The sequence below is a fragment of the Staurois parvus genome, unplaced genomic scaffold (genome assembly GCF_062004578.1).
Source record: "Staurois parvus isolate SC_StPar_1 unplaced genomic scaffold, SC_StPar_1.0 ptg000172l, whole genome shotgun sequence".
Classification (NCBI taxonomy): domain Eukaryota; kingdom Metazoa; phylum Chordata; class Amphibia; order Anura; family Ranidae; genus Staurois; species Staurois parvus.
The window spans coordinates 9,944,244-9,961,088 of record NW_028317968.1 but is presented as its reverse complement, the minus strand read 5'-3'; the positions used below and the strand labels follow the sequence as shown (position 1 = coordinate 9,961,088).

At 39.0% G+C, this 16,845-nt stretch overlaps 1 protein-coding gene across 1 annotated transcript in view; it reads left to right on the top strand.

The window, feature by feature from the left end:
- LOC149462635 (uncharacterized) overlaps positions 1-16,845 on the top strand; it is a 460,266-nt gene that overhangs the window by 157,607 nt on the left and 285,814 nt on the right. Inside the window, exon 10 of the mRNA XM_089676647.1 lies at positions 11,800-11,940. Within this exon, the coding sequence (XP_089532773.1) occupies positions 11,800-11,940 (141 nt within the window). The remainder of the gene's footprint in view (positions 1-11,799; positions 11,941-16,845) is intronic.

Below are 16,845 nucleotides of genomic sequence, written 5' to 3'. Positions count from 1 at the left end.
ATTTTACATTTATATTTTATTTTTTTATATTATTATTTTTTATTTTTTTTTACATACTGTCACCCTAGCAGTACAGTGTCACCATGGTGACATTGTACTACTTGTGGGGGGTGATGAAGATTTTTGTTTTTTACACTGATTGCTTTTACACCCATATAGGATGTAAAAGCAATCATTTCTCCTCTCTGCATTCTTGCACTCATTGAGAAGTACTGAGTGAGCTGTGATTGGTCACAGCTTGTCACATGGTACAAGGCTGTTGTGAATAGCCTTGTACCATGTGACTTCTGTGATCATTCACAGATTTCACATGTAGTAAGCAATGATGTCACAAGTGACATCTTGCTTACTACTTTGCATGTGATCACTGATTGGCCAATCAGTGATCACATGATCGGGACCTCGTACAGAGGTCCCGTCCGACGATCGGTGTTTCACTGTGTCCGAAGGACACAGCGGGCACCGGATCGCGGTACTGCGTGCTCCCAGGGAGCGCGTACAAGCAGGGTGCAGGGAGGCCATTTAGAAACGGCCACCCGATCCTGCAGTGCCACCGTCTGGCCGTTTATATGCAACAGCCGGTCGGGAAGTGGTTAATTTTAACACCTAAAAATATACTTTAAATTTCCTTATTTAGAGCAAAGTGACAGTGGGGTTGATTTACTAAAGGCAAATAGACTGTGCGCTTTACAAGTGGTGTGCCTTCCGGTTTCCTCAGGGTTGCCTTGGCAAAATGTCTAAAAATTGCCCAAAAATTGTTTGCAAGCCAGCGGGTGGAGATCAAGCCTGCCTTTTAGTTACACAAAGCCACACATTTTCATTGTGCAACATTACAGCCTTCTAGTCGCTGGCATCCAAACAGCCAATGACATAATTGGTTGATAAGGAGGACATCGAGCACCTGCACAACTTCCTTGTATTCTCTTGCCATTCTCTGTCAATACTGGGGTTACATAAGTTGAGCGAGATAGAGATACTGAGAGAGAAAAGAAATGCTGGAATACTAGTCATTACCGGTCTGCAAAGGTGTATTTGCTTTGGAAGAATAAATCACCTCTAAGTTTGAGTGCCCTATGTGTGTGGATGTTCTTACATTATGTAAATCTTTTAGTTTCGTTTTTTACATTTCAGAGTGGGGTGCCTTGAGGTTGTGCATAACTTAAAAGGGTGCCTTGACAGAAAAAAGGTTGAGAAACACTGCTCTAGAGGTTAGTAAATGAGAAGAAGCTTCACATGCAAGGAAAATAAAAAAAACTTCATTTTTGCCTGCTCATTTGCCCTAATTTACTAAGCTTTGGGGCAACTGCACTTGCAAAGTGCATAGTCTATTTGCCTTTTGTAAATTAACCCCAGTGTCTCCTTGTGCTAGAAACTCAAACTCTGATCATAATATAATTACTTGTTATTATACTCCTAAGGGGGCCTGTGGTTTCACTGCTTTGAATATGCACATACAAGCTTTCCATTAGTGTGAAATTATTCTCATCAATGTTCTGTACCTCCAGGTGACACAGTTCTCCATTAATCTGACACAACATACTTTAATACCTCCTTCTAATTTATTTACCAAATGTTGGAAATACAATTGTGGTATTCTAATTGGTTTTCAACATAAATGCAGTTTTATTGTGAGAAAAAGATAAAACACCCTAGTGGTAAATACCTTATATTAATTGGAAGGATTCAAGATATTGATGTTTCAATAGCTTTTTCATTATCAACCCAATATTAGCCACTATCTTTCCTGACCTACATATTCTGAGCAATATATTTACATAGCAAAGGGTTCTTCTTTAGTCTAATGTCAGCCAATTTCTTCTAATGGCTTTTAAAAACGTAAATTACTAAAATTTGGTACATGTACAGTGCTCAGCATAAATGAGTACACCCCAACAGATTTGTCAGAAAACCTTTACTTTCCTTTCAGAATCAACATTTTCTATGGGGCACTGTACTAAAAATACTTCCACAAATGCAGACCAACAAATTCATTTAAGACCATGTTGCAAAAATGAATACACCCCAATTAAAGTCTTAGGCTGGTCATATACTATACCATTTTCTGTGCAACTTCTGCCCAATTTCCTTTAGATTTACCTTAAACTATGTAGTGCAAGGGCCTGCCTAATTGGATACAATTGAAATTGTTTTTTAGCTTTCACCTCATTTTATATGGTTTTTGGTAAATCTAAAGCAATTTTCTAAAGAAAATTGTATAATGTATGGCCAGCCTTAGAAGCAAAGCTAAATTTTAGACAACAAAATCCTAATTAAGAAGAATTCAACTACAGGTGAGTCTAATTAGACAGTTGATTATAACAGGATGTTACTTAGTAAAGAAAACCCCTATCCATTTCATGTTGTCAGCAATGGCACCACATGGCAGAGAAATGTCCTGAGAAAGAAAATTTCTTTACACAAGAAAAGTTAAGGCTACAAGAAGATCAGCAAAGCTTTACTTATCAGTCAGAATACTGTAGCAAAAGTGATTAAAATATGTAACAAACTGCAACCATCTCACAGAGATGTCCAGACCGTCCACGGAAGTTAACACCTCAACAGGAGCGTCTTCTGATGAGAAGGGTTGTTGAAAACTGCCATGCAAGTTCACTGCAGTTTGCTAAAGAAGTAAAAAGCCACAATGGGGTGATTGTTTCCCGTGACACAATACGGTGTACACTGCAGAGAAATGGCATGCATGGGTGTCGTCCATCAAGGAAGCCTTTCCTAAAGCCCATGCACAAAAAAGCCCACCTAGAATTTGCCAGGGCCCAAGCTGAAAAAGAAGACTACTGGGACTCCGGAGTGATGAGAGCAAGATAAATGTTTTTGGAACTGATGGCTTCAAACTGTATGGCGTCGCAAAGGTGAGGAGTACAAAAAAAAAGCATGGTGTTTGCAATGAAACAGGATGATGGCAGTGTCCTTCTGTGGGGCTGCATGAGTGCTGCTGGTATTGGGGAGCTGCATTAATGGTATCATGAATTCACAGACGTACGGCTCTATATTAAAATAGAAGATGCTACCATCACACCCTTGGTCGTTATGCATTTTTCCAATGTGACAATGATCCAAAACACACATCTAAGGCCACTGTTGCATCTCTGAAGAAGAACAGGGTGAAAGTGATTCAGTGGACAGCATGTATCTTGAACCCAATCAAACACCCATGGGGAATTCTGAAGACACGAGTTGAACATCACTCTCCATCCAGCATCCAGGCTCTAAAAGAGGTCCTTCTTGAAGAATGGAAAAAGATAGAAGTTGCAATATGTCGTCAACTTGTTCCTCCCCTGCCTAGCAGACTTGGTGCTTTCCTTAAAAATCATGGCGGTCATACAAATACTAGATATAGTAATTTTTGTTGTGGGGTGTATTCATTTTTGCATCAACTAATTTTAATGAAACTGACGATTTTGTAGTCAAAGTCATTATTATTAACCTTACTTTCATGTAATGAGCACAACAAATGTTCTATAAAACTCAGTTTTGTAAAAATTTTGGAAATTGTTCTTGTATTCATTGAGATATTGATTAAAATCTTACTTTCAAAAGGGTGTACTCATTTATGCTGAGCACTGTACATGGTGTGAGCAACATCCTGTTAAGAGAATTTTTTTTTTTTTTTACAGTTTTGCACAGTTTATACTCTCATTTTTCTACATACCCAACACTGAAGCAATCACTATTTATTTCCTTTGCTATGGACCTTCCTGTACCATCTACTGTTTTAAGGCCAGTGAAATAGCATTTATTAAAGAAATGGCCAAAACTTTCAATTGCAACTGGAACTCCCAAGATGTTTATGCAATTCATTTATTCAGACTGTATAAAAAAACTTCTTTGGGCTTCTTTTACTTTATCCATCAATCTCCCTCACAAAGCCAAATCACATGCATAGCATCGCAGTTAGCATAACGCTACACATTGCACTACACAAGTCTTTCAACAATATATCCAAAAACATGTGCATTAATGTCCTAAAGGACAGCTGTACCTTTGGTACAAGTTGTCAGTAATACCCCTTGAGTGCAGCCTATCTGATCTTAAATCACCTTTGTCCTCAATCTAGCGATCTTCTGTGTGCAACCCAGTTGAGAGCTGCATAGCCTTGCTTTTGTAAATATCCTCACTGGGTTTCTGCAGTCTAAACATGTATGCAACAGCCCCATTCATTTCTATGGGCAGCTGCATTTATGGCATGATCCAGCAGAGTATGGTTTTTCCCGTAGCAGTGAATGGGGCCATGGCATGCATGCGCGCACAGCAATAAGCAAGGCTGTGAAGCTCCAGATGGAGATACACAGTGAAGATTGATGAATCAATGACAAATATGAGCATATTAACAGATGGACTGCACTTGGAGGTTGCAGCATTCTTTAAAGGACAACTTGTACCAAAGTTACAGTTGTGCTTTAAAAATGTACATCCTTCCTCTTCTGCTGTATGTATTTCATACAGTTCCCATCACTCTCCTATGATCGTTCTTCACAAAACTCAAATTCTGCAGTAAAATTTTTTTTTGGGGTAAGAGAAAAACACAATTATGATATGAAGTATGATGAAGCCCAAAGAGAAGAGCTGGACTTTTTGACTTTGTCATAATGCTGCTGTTTTCCTAAGGATAGTAGATTGCTTTCCTAACAAGCTTGTTGAGAGGGCCTTACACTGAACATCCTCTGCTTTCAGTCACAGATCACTCTCTCCTTTTTCACACTTGCTGACCTTAAGCTATGGGATAGATATATCCTGCCCATGTGACTTTCTTCCTATTTGGCCCCTCTCACACTCCTAATAGGCAGTTTTGCATAAATTCTCAGGGTTCGAGCATCACAGGTCTCGAGAAATGGAAGGCCCACACCTTACCTATCACACTGGGGAAGATTTCCATAGTCACTATTCTTCCTTGGCTACCTTTGACTGGCTATCCATCCATCAAATCACCCTCTACATTGTATCCTTAAAATTTAAACTTCTGGCAGACCTTTCTCCCTCCCCCTAGAATAACCCCTCACTTGCTCTTTACAGTTTCCCATGGGTCTGCTCTTCAATATTTTAGCTGTGGATGCGGGAGATCATCCAGGCAGGATTATGCTTAACAAACATGGGAAGCTCTGCTAGCTATACCCTTTTTTGAGGAGCATGTATGCAGCATGTACGGTTTGCTGATATTGCCTGTCAGCTCTGGGCTCCTATTCCTACGTATGGTGGAAATGCACACTTCAGCAACCCTTTTGCAGCAAAATCTCTTCAGTCTTAAACGGGATGTGTTTTCCTGCAGTGCTACCTTTCCTAAATAGAGTCTTCCTGTATATGCTGCCAATGTACCTGTCAAAAGCTGAAAAAGGTATTTTGAGGCAGTATCTCCTCTCGGCCAGAGTACTGATCTTCCAACACTGGTGAAATTCCCAAACTTCATCCCATGTGGAATGGGCCTGTATTCTTATTGACATAATGCACATGGAGGAACTCCTGGCATTGAATAACCATGGGTCCGAATCACTACTACTTAACATGGGCTTGTGTTCATAAAAGTTCAGTGTTTTTCTGAAACAGCTTGTGCATGGTTAGACCCAAAGACGGGTACTAACAGCTTTCTGGAATTCCTTCAATATCTTAGAGCAATTGTAAACCCAAAAACAAAAATGTAAGACAATGTAGTTTATCTGTCTTTAGAAGAGGTGTCTGCAATGGTTTTCCTTTTTTATCATTTTTAAATGTTATTTTCAGGCTTCCCCTGGATAGCTACATTTACTTCTTCACTGTATCTATGGAGGAAACCACAGTTATTTCAGGCTGCACTTTAACCTTTCTGCCTTTGTTTATCTCCAATGGGAAGTGAGAGGTAATCCCTCCAAAGTGAGGGAATCCTTGGTTGTCACCAGGTTCACCAGAACTAATGTCCCAACTGGAAGAAATCTACTCGATTTCTGTTCTGGTGACAACCCAAAATTTTTGATTTTCTTTCACATTCACTCTTGGTGACAGCAGTACACAGGGCAAATTGAGAGGGTGAATTTCCCTATAGACTGCAATAACCTGGTGTTCTAATCCCTCTACACTTTATACAAAACGAAAAAAATGTTTTGCCTTTATACTTTAAACACAGACTGATACCTGCAGTAAAACCAATAAAACAAACTTTGAAGTGAATTTATACTGTGAATTTATACATCGAGGCTGAAAGATGAGATTATATGTGTCATTTATGTTAGGTTCACAGGAAGTGGCAGGACAGTGCATTTCTAGGAAGATCAACATATTACATATATTTTTTTCTGTATAAACACAATACAGTGTTGCTACAGCAAGCACAAGCTTGTTTACTGCAGTCAGGGGCTCATCCAGCTTGTTGTTGATACTCAATAATTCCAAAAATATGGATAACAGCAGTAGTTTCCAAACAAATCCTTTATTAGTTTTTAAAACATGGTATACAGGAGATAACATTAGATCTCATACATTTCGCACTTCGTAATTTAACCAAACAATAATCTTCATTTCCTTTACAAGGGGTAAAATACATTCAGCTGTAATCAGGCGGAAGATAGGACCTCATATTGCTCACACAAGTAAAATAACTATATAAATGCAAAATATAAACAAAATATGTTCTAAAGTAGAATTTAAAGCAAAACCTTTTTGGTTTTTATTTTGGAGTAAGGCAGGTTTAAAACCACTGTCATACTGTATATGTTTTACCATCTGTGTCCCTTTGGAGAGATTTCCCTCCACTACCTGTACCAAAGCTACAATGGGAAGTGAGAGGTAATCCCTCCAAAGTGAGGGAATCCTTGGTTGTCATCAGGTTTACCAGAACTAATGTTCCAACTGGAAGAAATCTACTCGATTTCGGTTCTGGTGACAACCCAAAATTTTTGATTTTCTTTCACTTTCACTCTCGGTGATAGCAGTACAAAGGCAAATTGAGAGGGTGAATTTCCCTATAGACAGCAATAACCTGGTGTTCTAATCCCTCTACACTTTATACAAAACTAAAAAAATGTTTTGCCTTTATGCTTTAAACACAGACTGATACCTGCAGTAAAACCAATAAAACAAACTTTGGAGTGAATTTATACTGTATGTATTTTACACTAGAAACACATTAGCCTATTACCTATAGTAACATCCTGACAACAAGAATCCCAGGGCACTAAATTTATATAAACACATAAATATATAAAATACAAATAATATATAAGACATACAGTATAAACTACACAAAGGAGGAACAATTTTTGTTATTCCCAATTATTTATTTAAAAAAAGTTACATCCCATTCTGTATTTAGACCCTATGGGATTGATGTCAGTAAAACAAATATCCACCATCCCTTTTACACAATCGTAACAATATATCTTCTCTTCTGTTAAACAATTTACATTTTTACATTTTTAATTCCCTGAATCCTCGGTGTCAGAGCTTCACCATTGTGGCACTCATTAAAATATCACTGCAATAACCATGGTTTTAATAGTCTCGTCGTTGCTAGACTTTAAATTTAGGTCTTTAAATTCTCCTAGGAGATCAACTTAAATGAAAAGAAAATTGTACTTTTTTTTTTTAATTCTGTTTATTGGTTGGGATATTGTACTTTTAAATTAAGTTTGTAAACTATACAGTTATTCTAAGAACACAAAATGGTCAAAATGTTGCATGAGTGCACTGCATCATGAAAATTTGTATTTCTGGCAGTGAACATATTGAGGTTTACTAAAGTCAATCAGGCTGTTCACTTAGCCAGGAAATTTCCACTTTGCAAGGGAATTTTTCCTTAGCTTAAAAAATTAGGCGTAGCTCTGCTGACCCTCATGTATTTATGTGCAAGCAAAGCATTTTTTAAAATCTTCCTTGCCTGTGATTGGGTATTCTTTGCAAAGTGAATTTCCACCATTCATTAAGCTTAAGGGAACATTCCTTTGCAAAGGTAAAATTTCCTTGCAAAGTAAACAGTCTATTTGCCTTTAGTGAATCAACCCCAGTAAATTAAATAGGTAGGGCAGAATAATTAGCGATTGCACACTTCATCTGCAATTAAATTGCAGACACAGACAAGCTGATTGTAAACAGGGCAATGCTTACATGTTGTCCCAGGTCTGTAATGGCAAGTTTTAAAACACAGGAAAAAAAATCACTTTTCATGTTCTCACTCCTTGTCTCCCTCTAGTTGAATTGACTTCTAGTTTCACAATGTAGACAAAGACAAACTGGGTGCAAATAGAGCAATTTTTTAAATGGCCTGTCAGTGATAACAGCTCTTGAAGTACAGGTAAATAAAAAAAAAGCAGAGGTAAAAGGTTATATTTGTAAAGTTGCTTGGTATAACTGGATATGTTTTAAAAGTTTACTTTTTTTCTGGTACAATAATTTTTATTGAGATAACAAAGCAACTGGTCACCCACACAGGAGGATCATAGTAAGTAGTTAAGTATAAAATAGTAGCATAAGTAGAACTGCATGCAACATAGCAATTTTGTAGGGTAGAGTGTCAATAGATTGACCTCGCGGTGGGAGCCGTGGGTCTGCGTAGAAGATCTAAGCTCAAGAATTTACCATGGGAAGACAGGGGTAGAGGGCAGGTCAAATGCCAAAAAGTGGGGAGAAAAGAAAAAAAAAATAAGGGGGAGCGAAGGAGTGAGGAGGGTATATAGGGTGGGGTGAGGAGAGGGGGTTTGGTAGGGTTTCTGCAGGCTTGGGTTTAGATTAAGTTAACTATAGGTTGCCTAGGCTGGTTGGATGCAGGGTTGGGAGAGCATAAGACCACCAAGGTGTCCATACTTTAAGAAATTTGGCATGAGAGTCATGTAGAATACTAGACATCTTTTCATTAACCAAAAGGTCGGTCAAAATGCTCTTCGCTGCAGCAAATAAGAAGGAGGGTGTCTTCCAGGCCCTCGCAATAGCATGTTTGGCAGCAATAAACAGGTAAGTTGCCAGCTTTTATTGATAGGAAAACAGGCCCTGGATTGGGCAATGTAGTAAAACAAGCTTAGCATCTTTACGAATGGGCACATGGAACAAGGTGTAGCCGAGCCCAAAAACCCTGGACCAGAGCCTTGTCAGATGTGGGCAGGACCACCTGGTATGAACAACATCCCCTCATTGGCCACAGCCCCTAAAGCACTTGTTGCTATATGATGGAATTAAACTCTTTATACTTGCTTTATGTAAGTTGTACCTGATTAACTACAGCCATCTTTCCCTTACATCTGTTCAAAGTGAAGAATTTACACAGGATCTCTCAGTTCTGAAAAGCAGGGGTGGGGAACTGAAGTTACATCAGTGAGGAGAGCTCTGAAAGCTGATTGGAGGGAAGAGACACACCTGCTTCACACAGCACACAGGAACAGAGCTGAGGCTGTCAATCACAGGCTGTGCCCTCTCCTATCACCATTTTATCACCAAAAAGTAATGTGTATCAATGTGTGTGGTACCTGCATTTAACATGAGAGGTTGCCTTTTCATGTGCATAGCATAAGTACATTGTAGCAAGAAAATTAGCCATTAAGACATTCAGTCAAACAGGTTACTGTATGTAGGGTGGAAGCCTTTGTTGTTTTATTGTTTATCTGCATTTACAGTGCAGACACAGACAGGCTGATTGTACAGATCAATGCTTACATGCTGATCTAGATTAGTAATGTCAGCTTTCAAAGTATGGAGAGTATGGGGTTGATTTACTAACACTGGCAAAATCTGGTGCAGCTGTACATGGTAGCCAATGAGCTTCTGAATTCAGCTTGTTCAATTAAGCTTTCAGGAAAAACCTGGAAGCTGATTAGATTCTATGCAGAGCTTCAACCGATTTTGCATTCTCCAGTTTTAGTAAATCAACCCCTTTGTGTCTCTCTTGTCACTCCATAAATAATTACTGATATATTGCATATAGTAATCCTCCAAAAATATTTAGTGATATGTTTTTGTATTATATATAATTTTAGTGACATACTAGTTTCAATTTCTGTATATGGTTAATTTGTTCAAAAATTGTTTCATTCTCGCTATATATATATATATATATATATATATATACACACAGTTGTGCTCAAAAGTTTGCATACCCTGGCAGAAATTGTGAAAATTTGGCATTGATATTGAAAATATGACTGATCATGCCAAAAATGCTCTTTTATTGAAGGATGATGAACATATAAAGCCATTTATTATAAAATAGTTGTTTGCCTCCTTCCAAAATCATAATGATAACAGAAATCACCCAAATGGCCATGATGAAAAGTTTACATACCCTGGAATGTTTGGCCTTGGTACAGACACACAAGGTGACACACACGGGTTAAAATGTCAATTAGAGGTTAATGTCCCACATCTGTGGCTTTTTAAATTGCAATTAGTGTCAGTGTATAAATAGTCAATGAGTTTGTTAGCTCTTACGTGGAAGCACTGACTAGGCTAGATACTGAGCCATGGGGATCGGAAAAGAGCTGTCAAAAGTCCTGTGTAACAAGGTAATGGAACTTTATAAAGATGAACACAACTGTATATACACTATATTGGCAAAAGTATTGGGATGCCTGCCTTTACACCTTTACACGCACATGAGCTTTAATGGCATCCCAGTCTTAGTCCGTAGGGTTCAATATTTAATTGGTCCACCCTTTGCAGATATAACAGCTTCAACTCTTCTGGGAAGACTGTCCGCAAGGTTCAGGAATGTATCTATGGGAATGTTTGACTATTTTTCCAGAAGCGCATTTGTGAGGTCAGGCACTGATGTTGGGCGAGAAGGCCTGGCTTGCAGTCTCCATTCTAATTCATCCCAAAGGTGTTCTATAGGGTTGAGGCCAGTCAAGTTCCTCCACCCCAAACTCGCTCATCCATGACTTTATGGACCTTGCTTTGTGCACTGGTGCACAGTCATGTTGGAACAGGAAAGGGTCATCTTTGTTGAAAAACAACCCCACACCATAATATCTCCTCCACCAAACTTTACACTGGGCACAATGCAGTCAGGTAGGTGCCGTTCTGCCAAACCCAGACACATTAACTGAATTGCCAGACAGAGAAGCGTGATTCGTCATTTCAGAGAACACATCTCCACTGCTCTAGAGATCAGTGGTGGCGTGATTTACGCCACTGCATCCGACGCTTTGCATTGCACTTGGTGATGTAAGGCTTGGATGCAGCTGCTCGGCCATGGAAACCCATTCCATGAAGCTCTCTATGCACTGTTGTGCTAATCTGAAGGCCACATGAAGTTTGGAGGTCTTTAGCTATTGACTCTGCAGACAGTTGGCAACTTCTGCGCACTGTGTGCTTCAGCATGTGCTGACTCCGCTCTGTCATTTTACATGGTCTACCACTTCATGGCTGAGTTTCTGTTGTTCCCAGTTGCTTCCACTTTATTATAATACCACTAACAGTTGACTGTGGAATATTTAGTAGCAAGGAAATTTCACAGATGGACTTATTGCACAGGTGGCAACCTATCATGGTACCACGCTTGAATTCACTGAGCTCCTGAGAGTGACCCATTCTTTTGGCAATATAGTGTGTGTGTGTGTATATATATATATATATATACTTTCTAATATAGAACAGCTTCCTAAAATATAGCATATCAAACTTTGTTCAAATTTTTCTAAAATATAATTTAGACTATTTTGAATAATATTATGGATAACATACTAAACATACAATAGAACGATAGTTACCATTCCGTTTTCAAACAGATGTTTTGATTTTGTAAATATCAATAACAGTGAAGGTAAATAGTTTCATTCTGACACAGACAGTTGTTTTTTATATCCAGTAATTAGATTGGTACATTTATTACAGGATTTTTTGGCAGACCTAATAGCTCATGAAAGGGAAGAAGCTATGAAACGCTATGCAACTGGACACAAACTGGGCAACACAGACAATCAAGGAGATCTTTTGGCAAATCCAGTTATCATACTCAGAAAATGGATGGGTGAGGTGAGTACAACAAAGGTCAAGCTAAAGTATTGGTCAGTATGAACAATGTTCTGCTCCTGTACATTACTGTTCACACTTTCCAAACTTCGACTAAACAGTTGTCATGTATATTATAAATGTGTAAGAGATTCACTTTTGCCCAGTAATTAAAGCGTAACTAAAGGCAATTTTTTTTTCTTCATTTTGGATAGAGTAAGGGAGAGGTATAACTCACATCATGTTTTGGGTTTTTTTTTGCTGTCTGTGTCCCATTGAGGAGATTTACTTCACATCCTGTTCCATAACCAAAACAGAAAGTGAGAGGAAATCTTTCCAAAGCAAGGGAATTCCAGGGTCACCAAAACTAGTGTCCCAACTGAATTATTTCCCCTCTACAATTTTCTGGGGACAACCCAAAATTTGGGATTTTCTTTTACGTTTACTTTCAATGGTAATGGTATACAGGACAGATAGTGAGGGTGAATCTTAACAGGGCAGATGTAGCAATGAAAATCATCAGAAGGCAGAAAACACACCTGACTTCTTGACAAAGATTCAGTAGGCATAAACCTTTCCTTGCTGGCATATAGAAGACAACAAGGTAGCCAAAGTGCAGGAATTAGTAAAAACAATGTGTCTGCAGTGATGTGATAATTTCTTTACCCATTTTCCAGTGTATATTTCTGTTATGCAGTGTTTTTTTGCCCTTTTCCAATATGGCTGCTATGCTCTCTGGGCACAGAGGATGAGGTCATCAAGGAGAGCACTTGTGGAAAAGAGAGAAGTGTGGATTCCTTCAGAGAGAGAGCTCAGGACTGTGTGTTGCAGCCTCCCCTCACTGAGACATGCAAAAAAGACTGTTAATGCTTTAATGTTCCTGTTTGGAAGATACTTTATGTTGGAAGGTTCACTGAATGTTAATTCTTCAATACATGGACTTTCATATATAATGCTGTGTGGATTACGGTCTATGTGGATGATGCATTTCTCATTTGCGATTTCACTTTTTATCCACAAGCCCCAATTGAATGGAGATACTAGTGCTTGTTAGAGATCTTGTCCTGATCACAGATTATAAAGACTTTGCTCCTAAATACTATACAGGTGTTCTAATGCCTCTCCACTCTAAGTAACCACTTTAAATAGAATAGATAAACAAGGTAAAGCTGTGTATTTGAGGAGAAATAAAAATAAAGTTAAAAGGGGTCCTGTCAAGACAGAAGTATGGGTTATTTCTGCCATTGCATCATCATTCACATATCAGTTGTCACACACATGCTTGTTTTAGGTCAATTTGGCATCTACTTGTGTCACAAGCCTTTGAGTACTAATTATTCTATTGAGAATTTACTAGGGGACATATGTAGTAATATTTTTGTGCACTGCATCTTTACTAGCAATGCTGGGGATTTTTTCTCCCACTAGCCACTGGCGATGGGGTATTTATTCCACTGACTGATGATGCTGGGGTGTTCTTCTGACAGCTAAAGCTGAGGCATCTTTTATTCTTACATCCTTTAATCCCACTGACGAATAATGTAATGGGCAATAGGTTACTCTTGGCCCATGCTCAGTTTATCCTATGTTATACACCCACTGGCCACTTTATTAGGTACCTAAAAAAAAAACTGGGAAATGTCCCAACCTATAGCCAGCCTTAGCAGCAAGGTGAACATGGAAGGGCAATGCACATCGCAAAACAAACAAAAGATTTCCCAGCAACACTTACCAACCAGCTTGCGAAACAACCAATTTGGCCTTGTCAAACAGTATGCGTTAAAAACAGAGGGTTTTGTTTGCACACATTTGCAAATACATGCATAAGCCACAGTCCCACGTCAAGGGTCCTCTATATACTGTGGACCTAACTACACTGTATTAGGTACACCTGTTCAATTGCTTGGTAACACAAATTGCTAATCAGCCAATCAGATGGCAACAACTCAATACATTTAGACATGTAGACATGGTGAAGACGACTTACTGAAATTCAAACCAAGCATCAGAATGGGGAAGAAAGGGGATTTAAGTGACTTTGAATGTGGCATGGTTGTTGGTGCCAGACAGGCTGGTCTGAGTATTTCAAAAACTGCTGATCTACTGGGATTTTCACACACAACCATTTCTAGGGTTTACAGAGAATAATCCGAAAATAACCAGTAAGCAGCAGTTGTGTAGATGAAAATGCCTTGTTGATGTCAGAGGAGAATGGGCAGACTGGTTGCTGCAACATTCAGATGGTATGGTCAGAATTTGGCGTAAAAAACATGAAAGTCTTGTTTGAACGGTTCATGCAGATGGTGGTGTAATGGTTTGGAGGATATTTTCTTGGCACTAGCAAGGTGTACCTAATAAAGTGGTCGGTGAGTGTATGTTTCATATTTATGACCACCTCATACTCTTGTTACAGTTGTATGTTGCATTGTCCTGAACACTGATCTATTTACATTGTGTTATATGTAGCATACCCCTTACCTCTGCATTTGATACACTAGCTTGTATGTTTCATAGTCCTAACCATTGCATTTTATACACTATGTTGTACATTACATATTCCTGAACGCTGCACTACATTCACTATGCTTTACATTACATAGTCCTGAACTCTGTACTCTATAATCTTGTTCTGTGTTACATACTTGGACCCAGGGGTGGACTGACCATTTGGAAACTCGGCCACTGCCCGAGGGCCCGGGGTCAGTAGGGGGCACCAAGAGATGCCCCTGGTACCTTTTTCATAGGCTTTTTTGAGTTTGGGCAAGGACACAGGGGCCCCATGATTTCCTATTGCCCGGGGGCCCCATGAGTTGTCAGTCCGCCCCTGCTTGGACCCTTGCATCTGATGTGTTGTGGTGTGCATATGCTATTGTTTCAGCAGTTGCTGGTTGATAAGCATTCTATTTCAGTGAAGTTGTCCTTAATGCAGGCTTTAGCTTTATGTCTATATTCTGTCAGCAAGTGTATGTCATAAAAACATTTCATTTTTTAAAAAATATCCTTAGGTTTAAGTGTGTTTATGATTTGCTGTTTTGTAGTAGAGTAACTAAGGCAATTTGTGGGTAAAAAGACTGTAGCATATGTATGCAGTGTAAACAGTTCTAATAAAGGGTTTAGTACTTATTATTTGCTTGATAACAGATTACTCTACTTACCCCTTCAGATAGCTGCATGCAGTGCAATAATTCAAAAACTCACAAAAATTATAAAATAAAAACATTTCTTAGCTTGGATAAAATATATATTGCATGTGATCTAAATTTAATTTAAACTGTTTCATTCTATAGTTTAACATAGCAGTTTAATACAGTCCAAACATGGCTGTGCTATTCATATAGTACAGACTGATAAATATAGTAACAATTATTTATAGTACTTCATCTTGCAAGACTATTATTCAAACTGCTACAGGTGCAATAACAAGAAAATCCTTTATTAGGGATTATAATATCAACCAAAAATAACAATTATGAATACTCGTGAAATGACTGCATTTTATTTAATAAACAGAACAGTTTTAGCACATAGGCTATTTGGCTGACATATAAACTCTCAATCATCTACAAAAATCTACTACAAAATTGATTATACGTGAGACTTAAGTTAACACCTTTTAGCCTATAACCTTTAAATCTCAAGTTTAAAGGTTTTACTTTGTTTTCACTTTCTCTCACTGCACTGTCCACATCCTGTGGATTCATTTTAAAAATGTCTTCTTGATGTATGCGCATACACCACTTACTAGTAGCTCTACATCACAGTTCCACAAAATGGCTATCACAAAATGTGCCAGAATGTTACACATTGGCACAGCTGTTGTCCAACTTGAGTACACACAGAAAAGAACAGTATATGAAAATGCACATTTTAAGTTTAAATGTTTTAGTTCAGGCACACTCTAAGGCACGGGTGTCAAACTGGCGGCCCTCCAGCTGTTGCCAAACTACAATTCCCATGAGGCATTGCAAGATTGACAGTTACAAGCATGACTCCCAAAGGCGGAGGCATGATGGGACTTATAGTTTTGCAACAGTTGGAGGGCCACCAGTTTGACACCCCTGCTCTAAGGCATCAAATTAGGTATACCATCTCATATGTGCATAGAATATTATGTCAATAATCAAACTCCAATTATGTTCTCTCTATTGTGATTTGAGGTTCACCTTAATCAGATAAAAAAAATCTGAAATAGCATTCAAACAGTATTAAGATCTTAAGCAATTTTTACAACTGGTCTTAAAAGGAAGTGTTTTATAAAGTTCACATACTACACCAGTGGTCGGCAAGCCGCGGCTCGCGAGCCACATGCGGCTCTTTACACACTTCAATGCGCCTCTTCTGTGTGCCGGGCGCCCGCTCCCCTCCCTCCTCTTGGGCGGCCGCCCCAAAAGTCAGGACTCTGCAGCTAGCCCAGCAATGGGCAAACTACGGCTCGGCGGACCTTTTAATCCGGCCTGCGGAGCGTGGCAATCATTGGCTGTCAGGATGTAGGCGGGGCAGCGTGACGAACTCCTCTCCTCTCACAGTCCGCCTGAAGACCGGAACGGTGCGGGAACACGGCGAGAGGAACGCGCGGAGCAAAGGTAAGTGAATTGACACAATATGGGGAATGAATTACTATAGGGGGGATGAAATACTATAGGGGGGATGAATTAGTATGGGGGATGAATTACTATAGGGGGGATGAATTACTATAGGGGGGGTGAATTACTATATGTAGGATGAATTACTATGGGGGATGAATTACTATATGGGGGATGAATTACTATGGGGGATGAATTACTATATGGGGGATGAATTACTATATGGGGGATGAATTACTATGGGGGATGAATTACTATATGGGGGATGAATTACTATATGGGGGATGAATTACTATGGGGGATGAATTACTATATGGGGGATTAATTACTATGGGGGATGAATTAC